General features: G+C 37.5%; 1 protein-coding gene across 2 annotated transcripts in view; it reads left to right on the top strand.

Annotated features, from left to right (window-relative positions):
* The first annotated feature begins 4,391 nt into the window (after positions 1–4,391).
* FANCL (FA complementation group L) overlaps positions 4,392–18,136 on the top strand; it is a 32,425-nt gene continuing 18,680 nt past the window's right edge. The window contains exons 1-5 of one of the 2 annotated variants that reach the window (XM_074909135.1): positions 4,392–4,715; positions 7,522–7,580; positions 8,539–8,599; positions 9,625–9,681; positions 11,440–11,537. In XM_074909135.1, the coding sequence (XP_074765236.1) occupies positions 4,623–4,715; positions 7,522–7,580; positions 8,539–8,599; positions 9,625–9,681; positions 11,440–11,537 (368 nt within the window). In that variant the 5' untranslated portion in view covers positions 4,392–4,622. The remainder of the gene's footprint in view (positions 4,716–7,521; positions 7,581–8,538; positions 8,600–9,624; positions 9,682–11,439; positions 11,538–18,136) is intronic. The other variant, XM_074909206.1, reaches the window with a different exon arrangement.

The following is an 18,136-nucleotide window of genomic DNA, read 5'->3' as shown; positions in this document are numbered from 1 at the left end:
AAAAAGAGCGCCAAGATTTTGCCTATATGTACATAGATGAACATGAGCCCTGAGAGCCCTCTAGACCCAAGACATTTTAAGACATCGAATGCTTACTGAATCATTTTATACTGTTAATAGATCAATCAGTATTCTTGGTTTGGTACCAGCATATGTTTTCTAATATTAAAGATCTTTAACACAGAAGATTCAAAATCATCAGAACAGACACATTTGCTGCTTCAGACACTTGTTAACAGCTGCACTCCTTTGTACTGAGGTATTATAATAGACATGGCCAGAGTCACCATCTGACTTTATGAACCGATAATGATGCAAAATGGTTTAAAAATAGCCAGAAATAAAAGCACAGTGTAAGACAACTCTATGCAAATCCCCAGAAGTATTTTGCAGCAAACATTTCTTGGGTAAAACAAAGGAAGGAGTACAGATGAAAACTGTGCCAGTGACAGGCTGTGGCCTGGGAGGATTGTGGTGGAAGGGGAAGCACGGTGGTTTTTACCTGCATGCTCTTCCAGCGTCCGTTCTAACAGCTCACCGTTTCCAAAAGGGGTGCTTTGGCTTGTGGATGTGCCCTCCCAACGCTTTCTTCATGTCAGCTCTAGCACTTGTGTCACAGCTCCAGCAACCGAGGCCAGCCTAAAACTAATTCATCAAAAAAGCAATTAGGTTTTGGTCAGTGAACAAACTGGCCCAGTGTACAAGGGGATCGATTGGGAACCAGAGTTGGCAGAAGTGAGAAGGGGCTGTGGGGCCAGGAACAGGATGAGAGGAAGAGCATGACTGTCCTTCACAACAAGAGCGAGCAGTAGCACAATAAAACCTCTTTTGGATTACAGCCATGACCTGCTGGTTTAGTCAGAGAAAACTCCATCTAGTCCCAATGGCTGTTAGTCTGTCTGAGCTGTGCTTTCAAACAGTGGAAAACAAGAGCTCAAAAGAGGAAAACGCCTTAATTAGCTGAGAATAAGGTTTAAGTGTGATTTTTTCTGTCTAGGACCTCAGTTAAGTTTCACTGGTTTTCAGTACGTACACCTCTGGTGTAGCTTTTAAGCAAAGGCAGGCAAATTTAATTTTAGCAAAAAAAGGTACAACTGCATACTAGTCAAAATGTTCTTTTGCTACAGTTAATTAGGAGTCCTTGCATATGCTTTTACCTTTTAAGAATTCATTAGGGCTGAAATTATGAAACTGTGGTCTATGGTGCGTTTTGTAAAGGCCTGTAAAGTTCTTCTGTGTTTTTAGGTCTGCTTAAAAGACAGCTAAAATATACTAAATATTTTTCTAGTGGGGCTTAGCCTTACAAACAACTACTGCTTTTAACAGCTGATTTAATGGCCGCTAAGTAGATGGGGAATCACCTCAGAAGAGAGGTGCTCTCTGTAACAGAGATGTTCTGTATTAAAAAATAATCTAAACTATGAAAGTTTAAAACCACTTGATCGATGGCTTTGCACTCTTAGTAACACTGACCTTCAGTGGCTTGACGTACTATTATAATTTTTCAATTTGCTATTATAAAATCCAGATTTCATAAACATATTATTATCTTTCCATTATGATTACTTATTCCCTCTAAGGTCTACAATGCTCTTCTAGAACATCTAAATGGAAATGGGATTAGGATGAGATTCTGTCACTCAGGGGATTTGTGGAGAAAGGTGGGGATATGCACAGAAAAGGTCATTTCTTAGGGGTGAGATGAATAAAATGACACTGAATTACAAAGAAGGACAGCAATAACAGTATTAGCAATTTTGCATGTTTTTAAATTGATTGTTTTATGTTGGAGATAGTAACGTTGGAGAACAATGCACTGTTATTTTCTTGCCTTTCATAATATTCTTAAATAAATAAAAAAAAAATCAAGCTCTTAAGAAATCTACATTATGTCAATGAATTTTCTTTAGGCTACTGAGTGCTTTGATGTGAATTCTTCTGTGAATGTACTTGCTGCCTGACTGCTTGTGGGATAATTTTACCCACAAAATCTCACCTAGGAATTGTTGCTTTCCTCTTTTTCTGCACAGTGTTTGTTTTGTCACTCAAGTAATGATTTTTTTGATTACCTAACTGGTTGCATGTGATATTTGAATGGACAAATAAATAATAACAAACTCCATTATGATACTTCTGGCAAACAATGATTTTAATTAAATTAGTAAAGGTGGCCTGTGGCTGAAAGATCAGACCAGGACTCCTTTGCCTTAAGAAGTATACCTGTCAAACTTCTTTCTTGCTTTTGTTATTTTCCTGTTTTAAAAAAGCTGAAGTCTGTGTGCCAGATCAAAGTAAAATGATGTTGCAAGTAATTGCATTTTAATATGAAGTTTAAAAGTGTGCAGTATATACAGTCTAAGATAATGATTAATGTTCTTTGGACCCCAGTACTGAAATATGTTATGGTTCTGATATTACATTATTTTTATTTAGATACATTACTCTGTACCTGCACTTGGCTAAAGTGACTTGACATTTCTTTTAATGTCAGAGACTATGATAAACATGGCCAAAAGAAGAAAAAATACCCTGTCTTCAGTTTTGCATTTGATGCAATTAAGAAATAATCTCTGTACCTGGTAAAGCACAGAGATACTTCACAATTAAATAAGGTAATTTCTAGTGTAATGCATACAGAGAGAAAACAGCTCAAGAGGAGAAATGTTTTGATCAAAATTAGATTAATAGATAATATGAAGGATGCAATTGACTATGAAGCAGTGGATTAACTGCTCAAAGTGAGCCATGCTGGGTATTGAAATGCACATGAACAGCTTCAGGGGAGTAAACTATGGGCATACAAGTTAAATGTAGTGGTATTTAAAACCTGTTTATGCATAGATTTGGAAAAGTTGAATTGGTAACCGAGTCTTGTATTGTCCAAAGTTCTCTGGAGCGAAAAAGGGTGACTAGAGCAACATTATTGCAAAGAACTAAACTGCTAGAACATGTCTTTCTCAGGTAATTTGCTGGAAGTCTGGAAATCATCAGTGATACTTTCAAGGTATGAAAAACCACGTTAACCAGCACTGAGGATCTATTTTTATTACCAGGTATTCCTGAAAATCTTACTATGATGAATTTAAATGGCAAATCTTGAGACTCTTTCACCTCTCTATTGACTGTTATTAGTGCCCTGTATGCTGTTGCTTGGCAGCATTTGGATACAGGACAGAGGAACTTTGGCAGCACACAAAAACAACACAAGAGACTTTAACAGGTACCTCAGACGAGCAAACAAGGTTTTGCGTTCACTCCCCTCACATAGTAGCTATATTTCTAATAGCCCCTACAACAATATAAAACTGCAAAGGCTTTGACCCCTTTGGACTCCTCTATTTCCATGCAACCCCCATCTACAGGTCTCCCAAGATAAGGGAACAAAATCTAGCTGCAGATATAAACATTTCTGTTGTTTTCTCTGCTTCTCTTTCACTTCTCCTCTTGTTCTACAGATACTGAGCTGCTACCAGCAATCAGAGACAGTGGTTCTCTGCCATAAAAAATTTAAGAAAACCCTTGAAGCCACTTCCTAGTTTCCTGGCTTGGAAGAGCTGAGCTCCTGCTAATACTACATTTTGCTGATCCTTCTGTATTCATTTTCACAGTGCGAAGCACTGGTTTAAAGATATTAATGACTTAGTATGTTGGGAGAAATAACTTCCTCTATTACAAGAGAGGAATAACTGGACAAGTTGACCTGATTTACCACTTTAGTCATCCATACCATATCCAAATGTGGAGGCCTTATTCTCAGGATTCAGTCACTAGTGCTGCAACACACCCTTAGGTGACTTTGGTAAGTCACCTATCACTTTGTAAAAGAATGTTTCTTCTTTCTGAAACATGTCTGCTTAGGCAGCAACGGCCTCTCACTGTGTTTTGTGTGATGCTCAGCCTTAGTGATATTCAAAGACTTAAGGCCTCCTGAATCATACATAATAAACCCCAAGCTTTAAGTTTCTTTCCTCAGACTTTGCCAAACACAGTGACTGTCAGGTCCTAGCAGCAACCAACCAAAAAACAGAGGAAGGTTTTTATCCAGATCCCTGCGTGAGAGGGCAGAAAAGCTTTTATCACCCTATACGTGTTATAGCAGGAAACATTTTACAATTTCTAGAACAGCACTGCATGAAGCGAACCAAAGGTATCCCTTTTGCCTTGGGTAGCACTGCAGTCCACTTGGCATAGCCGGCAGGGAGTTAAAAGCCTCGCTGGACACTTCTCTGTAGTCCAGGGTGCTCGTGCCCTCAGGACGTGCTAAACTGTGAGGAAAGCCAAGCTCTGCGGGGCTCCGGCGAAAGCGGGCTCCTTACGAATCTAGGAGCTTCTTCCTGCCGCCAGAGCCCTCAGGGCTCGTCCCGCCTAAAGCCGCAGCCCGGCGCGCGCGCCCTTCCTCTGAGGCGCGTGCGCCGTCTGCCGCCGGGGGCGGGGCTTCGCTCGGCGGCGCGTCCGATTCGAACGGCCAGGCCGGGCCGGGCCGGGCGGGAAGGAAGGAAGGAAGGAAGAAAAGAAGGAAGGAAGAAGGAAGGAAGAAAGAAAGAAAGAAAGAAAGAAAGAAAGAAAGAAAGAAAGAAAGAAAGAAAGAAAGAAAGAAAGAGGGAGGGAGACAGACGGGCGACATGGCGGGCTCGGGGGCTTTGTGTCGCCAGTGCCCGCTACTGCTGCCGCAGAACCGGGAGGGGACGGCTTATGAGGGCTTCGTCACCGCGCAGGTATCGGGTTCGGCGAGCTTCTCCCCACCCCGCACCCCCCCCTTCTGTTCCGGCTCCTTCCCGCTCTAGGCCCCGGGAGCGGGTCTCTGCGAATAGCGAGCGCGGAGCCGCTGCGTTGGTGAAGCGGGAAATGCCGGGAGTGGGTAGCGGGGCCCGGTTCCCTGCTGTGGGCCGTGAAGGTGCTGACGGCATGTGGGCTTGATTCGTCGTGTTGGCAAATGTTATTTTGGAGGCAGATGTAACGTACCTGCACTTCTAGCCTAGAGTAAATGCTGAAGTAAATGATTGATTGTGGGTGTTTTCCTTTCACTTAGTGTGTTTGTGAGGTTTCAGCTTAAGTAGCTGCATCATCTCTCAGGATATGGTAAAGTGCAGTGCAGGGAGAAGAGCAGCACCTCAGATAGGTTGAGAGTGGATGTTTTTAAGGCAGCTTTGGTATCAGGCACTATGCAGTGACGTTGCAGCCATGCCTCTTTAAACTAATACACCTATGCGTGCACACATTACCACAGAAACAGCTTTTAACGGGTGTATTTCATTTACAAATAGCGTGGGATTTTTTTCCTATAAAAACAAGTCGAAGTCAAAAGACATGGTCTGTGTCACGCAAGTTTTCAAAAGCAGTTTTGCAGTCAAAATGCAGGAAGGTTTTTGGTGACTCTCCTATAGAACTTTCACAGGACATTTGCAAGCGTGTGTTTATATTTGCATTGCTCTGAACAGCTGTAACTTTTGAAATGCTCTGTGTATCCTGGAGTTAATGGGAAGGTTAAGATGCAAGTGGGAACATCTCAGATGTGACTTTTTTTTTTATTAGGTCTAAGGGCATAATGTAGCAAAGCCTGAGGTACTTAGATTTGAGTTCGGGAGCAACTTGTGCCAGTGGGCTATATTCAGCTCTGAAACAGGTATCTTGTTTTTGCTTGTGAGCATTACAGAAACACTGAAGTTGAAAGGAACCTTTGGAGGTCCTCTAGCAGGGTCAGTTCAAGGTTGCTCAAGACCAGGTCCGTCTGGGTTTTGAATATCTAAGTACGGAGACTGTGCAACCTCTCGGGCAGCCACCCTCGTTGTAATTGCATTTTTTTCATTGCATTTAGATGGAATTTCCTGTGTTTCAACTTGTACCTGTTGCCTCTCATTCCATCCAGTGTGTCACTCAGAGTCTGGCTGCACTTTCTTTAGTCCTCCCTCCTCCATTAGGCATTTGTACACACTGGCAAGATCCCCCCTGAGCCTGCTTTTCTCCAGGCTAACCAGTCCTAGCTCCTTCAGCCTCTCCTCAATAGAGAGGTGCCTCATGCTATTAATCACCTTCATAGTTCTTCACCGGCCTAACTCCAGTATGTCCATGATTTTTTTTTTTGTACCAGGGACCCAGTGTTCCAGGTGTGCCTCACCAGTGCTGACCAGAGGAAAAGGATCAACCCCCTCAACCTGTTGAAAAATGCTTTTCTTAATCCAGCGCACGAGGCTCTTGGCGTTCGCTATAAGGGTGCACTGCTGGCTTGGGTCCAACTTCATGTCCACGAGGACCACCGAGTCCCTTTCTTGCAGGGCTGCTCTCTAGCTGGTCAGCCACCAGTGTGTGCTGGTACATGGGATGAATCCCCTCCAGGTGCAAGACTTTGCACTTTCCATTCTTAAGTTCATGAGGTTTCTGTCAGCCCCTTTCGTCAGCCTGTCGAGGTCCCTCTGAAAGGTAGCACAGTCACACAGTCTGTCAACCACTATTCCCAGTTTAGTATCCTCTGCCAGCCTGCTGAATGAGGGTGCATCCTGTCCCGTCAGCATCCCAGTCACTAACGAAGGTCAAATAGTGTCGGCCCCAAAATGTCGTGCTGATCACAACCCTTTGAGCCCAGCAGCTTTGCAAGTTTTCAGTCCACCTCAGTTTCAGCTTATCTAGTTCCTCCTGCTTCAGTTTGTCTGTAAGGATGTTATGGGAAACAGTATTAAAAGCCTTTCTGAAGTTGCGATAAAGCGTCCACTCTATCAGTCATCTAATCACAGGAGGAAATCTGGTTTTGTTCTTCCTGCTGAAGAAATCTCAGAATTTGTGGACATAATTCAAGGTATGTTGAGCTGGAACTGAGTCTGGAATAAAAGTTTTGAGATAATTGCCCTCTTTGCTTCAGGGAGGAGTTAAACCTACACGCAAACCTTCTTTATTTCAGTTTTATTTTGATCATCCCATGAGAAAGTAGAAGGAGGTTCACAAGTACGGATAATTACTGAAAATACAAGTAGGTGGCATTTAAGAACTGTCCCATATGGATCGTGCTAACAGGGAAAAAAAAAAAATACATTCACATACTTGGGACTGGTTTTGTTTACAATTTGTAAAACCTTGCCCAAATGTGTTGCGGTTCAGTGCCCAAATTCCTTTTTAGTGTAGTACTTTTACAATAAGTGTTTTTACTTGAGTTTAAGACAGATTTTCTTGTACTTCTTCACCATGACTTGGATTAAATTATTTTTCTTGGTTTTGTCTGGATTTGGATAAAGTTTATTTTTCTTCTGAAAGGTGTTATTTTTGCTCTATGATATGTGATGTACTGAAGAGTTTTTACTGAATGCTGTGAGTTAGAGGTCAAGAGCATTTCAACTTCAGAATTAAAGTCAGCATTCTTTCTACCTGTCACTCATGCTGCTTTTTTTCCTAAAGAAAGAAATTCTGAATAATATTCCTGAAAGTCAGATAAGACAAACTTTCTTTCTTAGCTGATCTTATAGGAATACTTCCCACAAGTGTCCTAATATTTTTCTTAGCTGACCTTCCTTTTACTAAATGTTTATTTTCAAGGGTAGAGACTTCCATATCAGAATACTGTTACCAATGGATTTGCAACTGAAAAATGCAAGGTAAGATAGTTTCATGAAAGCAATTTGTAAGTGTATGTAACAAAAGTTTATTTTGATAAAAGCAATGATGGATATGTATATGAATTATTCTTTTTTTCCAATATCACTGTGGTAATTAATTCTTATTAATTTCAATTTAACCTTGCAACAGAATTGTACAGTGTCAGTGTTAATAAATGCTGACAATAAACATTGCCTATATCAAAATATTTTGTTGTTAATTAACTTTGAAACCTGTTGTAATTAATTGGTTGTTTTTATATATAAATCAATGTACTCGGAAAAAGATGTTCGTTTAAATCGGATTATTTATATGTCACCATTTGGGAAACAGAAGAATCAGTACACAGTTGTAAATTTAAGCAATTATGTACTTGATGGTTAGCATAGCTTTTTTTAAAACTTAATTTTCTCTTTGCTGTTAATACGTATTAATTTGTGTTACCCAACTTTTCTTTAAAAGCTCTGTTTTTATTACTGTGAGTGTTTATCACAGTAATATTGGGGGGGTGGAGGTGGGGTGTATTGTGTGTATGCACACATACATGGATTACTCTTGAACATTGTATTCTGTACTTGTGCCTGGGCCAGTCTGCTCTGAGCTGTGAACGGCTGCTGTATTTGGTAGTAAGTTACGTTCCAGGTCGGATACTCATTATAGGTAACTTTGACATTTTCAAGATATCATTTTAAAATACTGGTGTATTTTATGAAGTTATATTAGCTTGCAAGAATTATGTTGGTTTTGGCAAACAGACTTTTGTAGGTTAATGGGTTTGGGGATTGTAACATCTGAAAGTGTTAAATAACTTTGATTATGGAAATCAAAAGAAATTTTGAAAATTTTTTACTTTGTTTTTTAAAAAACCTTTTATGTTGTTGTGTAGCAGACTTTCTGATCTCTTCTAAAAATCACGTACTGTGAATTTAAAATTCGTACAAAATACTGTTTGTCTAGGATAGAGTGTAGCTGGCACCTAAAGAAGATACTGCATAGATATCGGCATATTTTGAAGCAGGTATACAAGTTTTAAAACCATTTCTCTTAAATATAACAATTCTGGAAATCTTATACTCACACACCTATTGTAAAAGTGTTAAAGAACTCTCCTTTCATTGTATAACCAAGATTTGTTTTGAAATGCTTGAGGATTTGCAGGTCAATCTAGAGAGAGAGTGGGATAGAATTTACAAAATATTTATTTTCATTCAGGCTTTTATTTTTTAAGATAAAATTATTTTTAATACATGGCTGCTGACATTTTACTGGAATTTTTCTTTAATCTCTCAATTAGAAACAGATTTTGTTTTTTCTTTTTTTTAAGTACTTATTTTTTATGAACTGTTCATAATGCAAAGAAGAGAGTTCATATTAATTATTGATAGATCGAGCTCATTCTGTGTTATAGACAGTCAAGGAATGTAAGTTAAACCTCCCTGTCCAGAAGAAACTTTGTAGCAGGGATACAACAGACCTGCCTTCATGAAGAATATTTTGTTTCTAAGAAGGCACCTTTGCCACATGTGCTAGTTCAGACCCTATATCTCATGGGCTGTGCACCCCTTTGTAGAACAAGGGCTGTGAGTTGGGAGTAACCAAAGGTACAGAGCTGAGGAAATGGAATTGTAAATATCTATTGCATCTGAAGATAGGCAAGGATCCTTAATCATGTACAGCATATAAAAGCAGACAGGTCTAGAAAGTTCCTAAAGAAAATGTAACCAAGTAAGAAACACTTTTGAGTGATTCTAAAGCTTCTGTTGTCACTGGGGAAGACAAAAATCTTCATAAATACACAGTGTAAAGTCTTCGTAAACGATATAAATGTGTAGTGTGACAAAGGTGATAGTTAATTTTCAGTAAAGTTTCCTGTACTCTGGGAGATTTGTTCTGTAATTGAAATATTAAAAAATGTGGTATACAGTTGGGGTTTTTTATGTTAATTGATTTGACAGTACTAGAAAAATAGATAGTTAGACTGAAATTGTTTACCACTAAAAGTTAGGAGCTGAAGAAAATGAACTGATACTGTGTTCTCTCCAGAGGTTGCACAGCTGTCCAGATCTTGTCAGTTTTATGGTGGAGCTGAAAACTATTTTGGTAAGTGACAGAATATATGTGTGAGAGATGAGATGTTCTTATAGCTTTGCTTTTCACTTTCAGGTTTTTGTTTTTTTACAGTTTCCTGTTTGATAAATGGATTTGTGTTTGTTTGGGGTTTTTTTAAGAGGTGATTTTGTATGTATGTCATTCATGCAATATTTGTATAAATATCCTTCAGGATTTTACTTGGCTGTACTCTTTGGAAATTGGAGGGTTACAGAAAAATTAAAATCCTGGCAAGAGATCTCAGTACAGAGCTATCCTCTTTTACAATTATTTTCTTGAAATTCCTGGAATTGTCCAGATAGTAAAGAAGGCTTATAATCATACAAAGGATTATACAGTCAGTGGATCGCTGAAGGTGCTTTCACCTGAGTGACAACTTAACCAATAAATGCAAAAAGCTGTTTTTGTTGTGGGTTTTTTTGTGGTTTTTTTTTGTTTGTTTGTTTTTTTGTTTTTTTTTTTTTTTTGTTTGTTTTTTTAGTTCAGAGACTGCTGTTTATTCTTTTTTAAAAATATTTTCTAATCTGGGATTGAAGAGTAGCAAAGTCTGTAGTTTACAACAGAAAACTGAAAATTTCTTGTCTATTAGTAAAAAATTATTCTATGAGCATTCTTGGCACAGAATGCTTGCATACAACCTATTCAACTTAGAAATAAAACACAGTACACACTCTTCAAAACAACAACAAAAATACCCTCCTGGTGTTACATTACTGCTCTGCACTGAGAATGCCTTTTGTAGTCCTGGCTTAATCCCTATCAAACTTTAAACCAGGCAAAGATGCTTGGGATAGGACTGAATAATAATATTGTCTACATGTGGCTATTTTGGAATATTTCACAACAGTTATTCCATCTCTCTGCCCAGATGCACAAGTGATCAGAAAATGAGAATGCAGTGAAAGTGTAATTCATTCAAAATAATAAAATAGTGATCCTCAGTGCAGATAGGAGAGAACAGAAGACACTGCAGGGGAACTGGGCAGAAATGGTTATACAGGTTTTTTATTTTTCTATCTATTATTTCTTTTAATTAAATTTATTAATAGTAGTAGTATTAATTTTTTTTTAATATATTTGTAAGCATAATTTTAACTTGAGTACACTTTTAAAGAACAAGTAGCACAACACATGTGGAACGTATGGTTTGGTTTTGGTTTTTTCTGTAATGCAGAATTACCTTTTTGATAAAAATTTCTTTTTTGAGGCATTATGACATACTTGATGAGTGTCTGTACCAAAACTTACTCACTGGGATCCTATGATGTTAAAACTGAGAAATTGATTTTTTGGCTTTTTTTTTTTTTAAATTTCTATATAAAGTTGTATATAGCTACTTAAAAATAATATGGGGGATTTCATATATGTGTCATCTTTTGTGGCTCTGGAGCCCAGGAGACAGCTGTGGGCTTAATAGAACCTTCTTTTGAAATGTTCTTTCAGTCAAGATGCTTGACTTCAAATTTATTAGCTGAAAAAGAGGCACATTTGATATTTGCATCTGAAGACTGTTGTCAACATCTGTGGGTTTTTTTAAATTGCAGATGTTTTCATTACCAGTATCTGAAGTAATTTACCAAACAGCTTCTTTGTCTGCTTTAGCTGGAGGCTATAACAAAACAAATGCAGTGTACAGTTAATTTTACATAAGCTTAATATTTTTGAATGAATTGCAAAAATCACATGACTAAATAGATGCAAAAATATTGAAATCTCTCTTAATGATGTTTTTAATGTTCTTTTAAACAGGAAATTGCTTTAAAGAATACACCAGACCTCCAAATCCCACGGCCGCCAGAATACTACTCCTGTCTTGTCAGAGATCTAGAACTATTGGGTTGGAATAAGTAAGTTTATTTCTTAACAGACATTATCTTTAGAATATCTGTTCTTCTTTTGCATTTGTGAGTTGAACATATAAAATGCACTTGTTTTGTTAATGTATCCTGATCATAAACTGGCTTTGCTTTAAAAACTTTGCTGCTTTGTTTTTAATTTAAGAAATCCCAACAAACCTGTATCAACTGAAGGCATATTTTCAGTTTCAAGTAATGAGAGATGAAAGGTGAGGTGCTACTACTAAGATATCAATTCTTCTTTGACCTATGTTTATAACTATTGGCATAGTAAACATATTTAATACAAATTTTATGGTTCTCCTTTTTCTTTCTTCTTTTCCCTACTTTGTACAGCTTTTTTTGACTGCTCCTGTATTCTATAGTTGATCATCATGTACCTTTATGCTTTCATAAAAGCAGTTTATACATTTTTTAGAGCTACAATAATTATTTTTAAAGAAGTATCTCCTTAGACAAAGGAATAAGTTAAATCCAAAAGTTAAATCTAAACAAACATACAAAAAAGAGTGGAGGGAAGAACTTGGAAAGCTCTAAATCCAGAACTTCAAACCAGACAGCTCTTTGTGACACCCCCAGGGAGAAGCATATATATTTTTTGCTACCCAGAGGGATTTAGGGATGAGGGCTATTGAAAAGCATTCCTTAGTCTCCAAAAACTGTGGAAACAGACCATGTTTGGGGGAGCAGGCAACATTTCCAAGTGGGAAAAATGTTGGTTACAGCTCAAGGAGCATATAAAATGTGTCACCTGAGGATGGAAGCTGTATATCCTGTAAATGGAGTATCCGTGGAACAGGAGGTGACAGTTCAGGTCATCTTCTGGGGGAAGGAGACCTAGAAATGAAGCTTTTTTACCTCAGCTAAAATGGTTGGTTTAATACCATGGGAAATAATGTCACATTAGCAAAGGCTTTGCTGGGGAATCTAATGTGTACACATAGCTGCCTCTCGGTGCCTTCTCATTAGGGTCTTGAATGAAGATTATATTATTTACAGTCTCATATACTCTCAGTTGAGCTCCTAGAACAACTTTAATTTCACCCTACTACAGAGGAAAACAAGGTTGTTCTCCTCACACCTCCTATAGAAACATGAAGGAACATACAGTTGTGATGAAGTACTCAAGGTCCATGTGGAAATTTTTCAATCTGCAAAGCTTTCTGTTTTGCAAACTTGAAAGGCTTTAACTGCCATCACATCTGCCACCACTGGCGAGTTCTCTGAGTCTTTTACTCTCTAGCAGAGAGGCTGAAATGGATGATTTCTATTCTTTCCTCTATAACCTCCAAGAGAACCCCTATGGGGTTGAAGAAGGTAGCTGTTTCTGTGTAGGGAGGCATTAAGAAAATATATTTGAAGGCTGTCTTTAATAATATGCAATTAATCTCACAGTGCCTTCTTTCAAGGGGTTAAGAAGAAAAAGATGTAGGATATTGAAGAGTTTTGAATGAGACGCTACTTTTTAGTTTCAGTAAAATGAAAGTTTAGAAAAAAGTCTACATTTGCATTTTTCAACAAGACAAAGCTACTTTTACCTTAGTCTTGGATGGTAAGTTAACTTTAACAGGCGTTTATTTTGCTAAAGAAGCCTTGGGTTTAAGAATAGTTTTGAGTTTTCTCACCTGATTTGTGGATAAATAAATAACACAATTAACACTAAGTAGAAATTTTCTTTGAAGGCCCACATTCATTTAAAGACTTAAAACATCCCAGTTAAATCAGCTGAAGTCTTTTCAGTGGTTTCCATTATTAAGTATGTAGTTGTGCCAGCTGATGAAACACTCTATTAAAATTTCTTAGACTCAGGTCTGAGAATATTAGTTAAAATTTCCTAAAGACATGGGAAATTAATTTTAAATTGTGCCTGCTTTTCCAAAATGAAAATAACCCCATCACCTTCAAAAATCTGATGCCAGCAAAACAGACGCTGATATAAAATAAATATGCTTCAAAAATATGTATAAAAACTACTATATTTATAATTTGATATCTAAATATAGTATATAGCTAATATACTAAAAATATACTTTGAAAATATCATTTAGTAGCTTATCTCAAAACATTTTTTTTTCTGACTTAGTGCACATACAAAACATTCAGTGGTTTATTATTAAAAAGCATATCAGTGTTTTATCAGAAAGCATGCTTCTAGGGCAGAATTTGACCTGGTTTCTAGGCAGAGGTGGTCTTCATGTAGGCACACAACTTACGCTGTGCTTTTGTCCAGTGTGGTCATGTAATTCAGTAAACATACGCTGCTTGATTGACTTATGTTACAAAGTCTATAGTTTTTTTGGTTAAGTCAATCATTAGACAAAGGGCTAGGTTGTACATAAGAGGATCATACCTGGTTTACTACAGGTTGGAAGGAGAACAACCTAGAGAGGCGATTTGAAGCATATTAGTAAGTTACACCTCTAATTTTAGTGTGCTTTTAACAGTATAATGAACAGTATAAAGAAGGCCTCTTAACCTAGACTGATTTTGAGTTGCAGGTGATGTGTGTCTACATGTTAGTCAAAAACATCCTGGTATGGTCTTTCAGCACAAAACTAAGCCTGCATTTAGTACTGCCAGTAAGGATCAATCACTGCTCACACCTTGAGAAGCCTCCAGCTTGCTTTACCAGGATTTTTCTTAGAAAAGAACTGTCTTGTGGACCCTAGATTTAGTTTTTCCTAGTGAGTTTCAGGTCACGCTGGAAGCTGACTGCATCCAAATCAAACTGAAAACATGCAGGATATTATTTTATCCTGCTTTTATCCAATACTTTACTTGAAAGAGAAAGCAATAAGCTATGGTTCCTTTACCTCTGAAGAGTTATGGAGCTCTCAAATATGGCACAAATTTAGTGTGTTCTAATGACTTTCATCTAAGGAATACATGAAGCTTCTTAGAAAAGAGTTGAAGACTTAATCTGCAATGATCTTACAACTCTTTCCTCCTAAACCACTGGAAGTACAAAGAGTAATGAAGATTGTAAATGGGTAGGCTGCTGTGATTAGATATAATCACTTGCTCTGTGATATAGAAAACTTGATTTTTTTGGACCTAATTTAGGTGTAGGGGAGGGTGAATATGCTTTCATATTCGAATACTTGTCCACGAAAGTCACAGTTCAACAGGTTGTAAAATGGTACCAAATTTCTAACATTAAGTGCTGTCCTAACAGCTGAGGAGATCAAAGGAGGATGCTTCCTTCATTTTAAGAACATGGAAAAATACCAGCACAAACCTATTCAGCTGAGGTGGGAGAGAGTACAGGTGTAGTAGTATTAAGCTCTAGGAAGGGCTCTTCTATCTTTTATTTTTGCTGGTTGATTCAATGACAGTGTCTTGTGAAGGTAAATTATTAACTGTAAAACATTTGTAGGACTCTTATCACCCTCATGTGGACTCATAAAGATTGCCAGTATCTTTTTAGGTCCATGGTGTGAGTCATGATCCCACTTGTCTCAAGTCTCAATGCATTTCTGCTTGATACCTGCCAAGTTTTTCATAGAAAGTATCATCTCCTCTTGCCTTCTCCATTTCCAAGGGAATCCTGCCTTGTCGTGTGCTCTCAATCATTTGTTATGCTGAATTACAGTACTTCAGGGGATTAACTGAGGCTTTCTGTCTTGATGGTCATTCCACTTTTTTTCTGTGTGATAAAATGGAGCCTACAGAGGAATAAAGGTTTATATAACTGGAATGCTACCTATGTAAACAATTCCTTATTTGATTATACAATCATACGAACTTCATACAACTTTTACAGCATTGTCCAACTTCCTCCAGTCCTACAGCACTGATCCTTTTGTCTCTTCTTATCCAAAGATGGGTAGGGTGATATTACAGAACAGGTAGCCACAAAGCTGCAGAGTTCTTTTTTGCTATCCTAAATGGAAAATTAAATCCTCCTGCATTCCCTGGAGGCAATTTGTTGTTCTTAAATTCTGTTGAGAAGAAGGAAGGCTGGCTATGAATTTTCATTCTGGGTGTTCTTCAACCCTGTCTGAGGAGTTTTTTTTATTCCTCCGTGTTCCTGTTTGTGAAAAAGTTTGAAAGGGAAGAGAATGTTTTACTAGAAAATCTCTAAGTATATTGTCTGTAATGAATAATACTTAAAAGGTGTGTTGGTTTAGGCCCTGCCGGGACCTGAGACCACATTGCTGTTGCCCCTCCCCCACCCTCAGCCGGTCAGGCTGGAAGTGAGGCACAAACCCCAGGTTAAAATAAGAAGAAATTTAATACAACAGTGTATTAAACAATCTGAACAACAACAGTAGCAATTATAACAACAATAAACAGCAATAACAGTGAATAAGACAAATGATATACGAAGAAATACCGCAATGGTCACGGAACAAACCCGCTGTATGCTCCCGCCACCAAAAACTACAAAGGACCAAAAAAGTTCCCGGTCACGGATCTGACATCAGCATGGTATGAATAACTAGGCTGGAGAGCCCTTTTCCCTCTCTCTCTGCTGGGGAAACTTAACCCTATCCTAGCTGAACCAGGACAAAGGTATTGTGTTGCTTAGCTTGGATAGTTGTCTTCTACTAGTGGCTAGTTATTGAAGTCAAAATTAAATAAAAGGCATAAGAATTTCCAGATTAGTGTGGACTGTAGTGGTGCTTCATAGCAGTTATGGTCTACATCTTTTTACAGTTTTTCTCTGTTATCTCAAAGCTTGGTGAAAATCACATTTTAAACTGGTTTTAAATGATACTTTAAATATGAATTCTAAAACTAAAAATATGTTAAAAATTGATAACGGACAGAACTTGAAAATCGTTTTATGGTGTATCCCTCCATGCATAATTAAACAGGTAGCCATTATTGGCGCTTTTAGCACCTTTTCAAAAGGCTTCCTTAAAAAAAGAAAAAAAGTCTAATTTACACTGTCAGTAAAACTGAATGTTAAGGTTCTTTACAAAAATGATTGAATAAAATAATACTGTCACTATATTTTTTTATATAATGGTGTGCATATATTTATATTTTTATATTTAAATTTATATTTTAAATATATAAATCGGCACATACGTGTACATTTATTTTAGAGGCTGTCACGTTGTTAAACTAGTTGTAAAAGTACTGAACCATTAAGGATTTCAGAAGTAAATTTAAAGATATGTCCATTGCTATTTAAGAGAGAGAAATAATTTTGTAAACTTGTTCCCTCCCACCCAGTATAGAATAAGGAACTGCAAAAATGTTTGATTTTCAACTAACATAAGCCATACTTTTCTGGCACCTCAGCAGTGAAGTCATCCAAGCAAGATGACTGTCAGAACAGATAATTTTAAATCCTAAAGACCTCAACAGCATACTTTTAATTTTTCTGTTCTCTTCTACTATCTAACCTCACAGTGTATTGATGCAGGCTTTGTTTGGGACAATGTGATATATTTTATAGCAGTAATCATTCCATGCCTTAGCTGCTGGTTTAGGATTTCCCCGCCCCAGGCAAGAGTAGATGGAGGGGTGGGATATAGATGCTTTCTTATCTTTATAAAAATTTGTGATATAATTTTGAGGTGACGTTGGAAGAAAGCAGGAGTAATGAATTTTTTCCAGTTAGAGGAAGAATGCTCCCTTGTTTTTAAATAAATTGAGTTTAATTTACTATGGTGGAGTTACCAAGACTTGTATTTCTTTCAAGTGTTGTGGAGAAAAGGAGTGTCAAAATATTCCCAGGAATCTGTAGGACTACTTAATATTGCATTAATCAGCATTAAACATTATATCTCTTTCCCTACATAGTATCACTGGTGCTTTTTCCATCTGTATTTTTCAATTCTCTCATGTTGAGGCTATGTCATTTATGTAGATCATTTTCTTTACTTCTTTTTGCTTCCTAGGAATGTGCACACCCTTTGGTGTGTGTCTACTTGTACAGGCTTCTACAACTGTGTTGCCAGTTTCACGTGAAAGAACCGTTTTTCTGAGCATGCTGGCTTGAGTGACTGGGCTAGTATGTAATGTTATTTTTTTTTTTAAAAAGTTGCTTAGGCCAGCAAGCAGATGCTTTCTTTGAACTCAGATAGGCCTTTCCATCCATCTAGGTGATAAGTTGTCCAATGATCTTGGACTGCTTTTTTATCTTTACACAAGAATGACATAGTAAAAATGCCGAAATATTCACATGCCCAACTCACTGGTAAATATATGGAGAAGTCTGAACCTTTTTGACAGTTGAAGTTACTCAGCAGAACATATTTCTAGAGAACAATGTATTTTACAATTGTATTCATCTTCATTGTTGTGGGAATCACAAATCAGTGGTATCTTAAGCAAAGAGTCAGTGATTATGTCAGAAGTTTTAAAACTTATTTACATTTAGTATGTACTTGCTACTTGCTTGGGTGCAGAGGTATTGTGTAAAACTACCATGAAACGAAGTCAAACCATCATAAATAACTCATTTTGTACCTGTTACGGTACTATTTTCTGCAGAAAATCAATTTCAGAATATGAACCAATATCCACTGAATTTTCCACAATAATAGTATTGATAATAAAAGAGAACTTCATTGAAGAGAAAAGCAAATCAAGAGCATAAAAGTCTCATACAGCAAGAAACTGCAGAAATGGAT

This window comes from Athene noctua, chromosome 1 (genome assembly GCF_965140245.1).
Source record: "Athene noctua chromosome 1, bAthNoc1.hap1.1, whole genome shotgun sequence".
Lineage (NCBI taxonomy): Eukaryota > Metazoa > Chordata > Aves > Strigiformes > Strigidae > Athene > Athene noctua.
The sequence above is the reverse complement of the archived record's forward strand: the minus strand, read 5'-3'. Positions and strand labels throughout refer to the sequence as shown.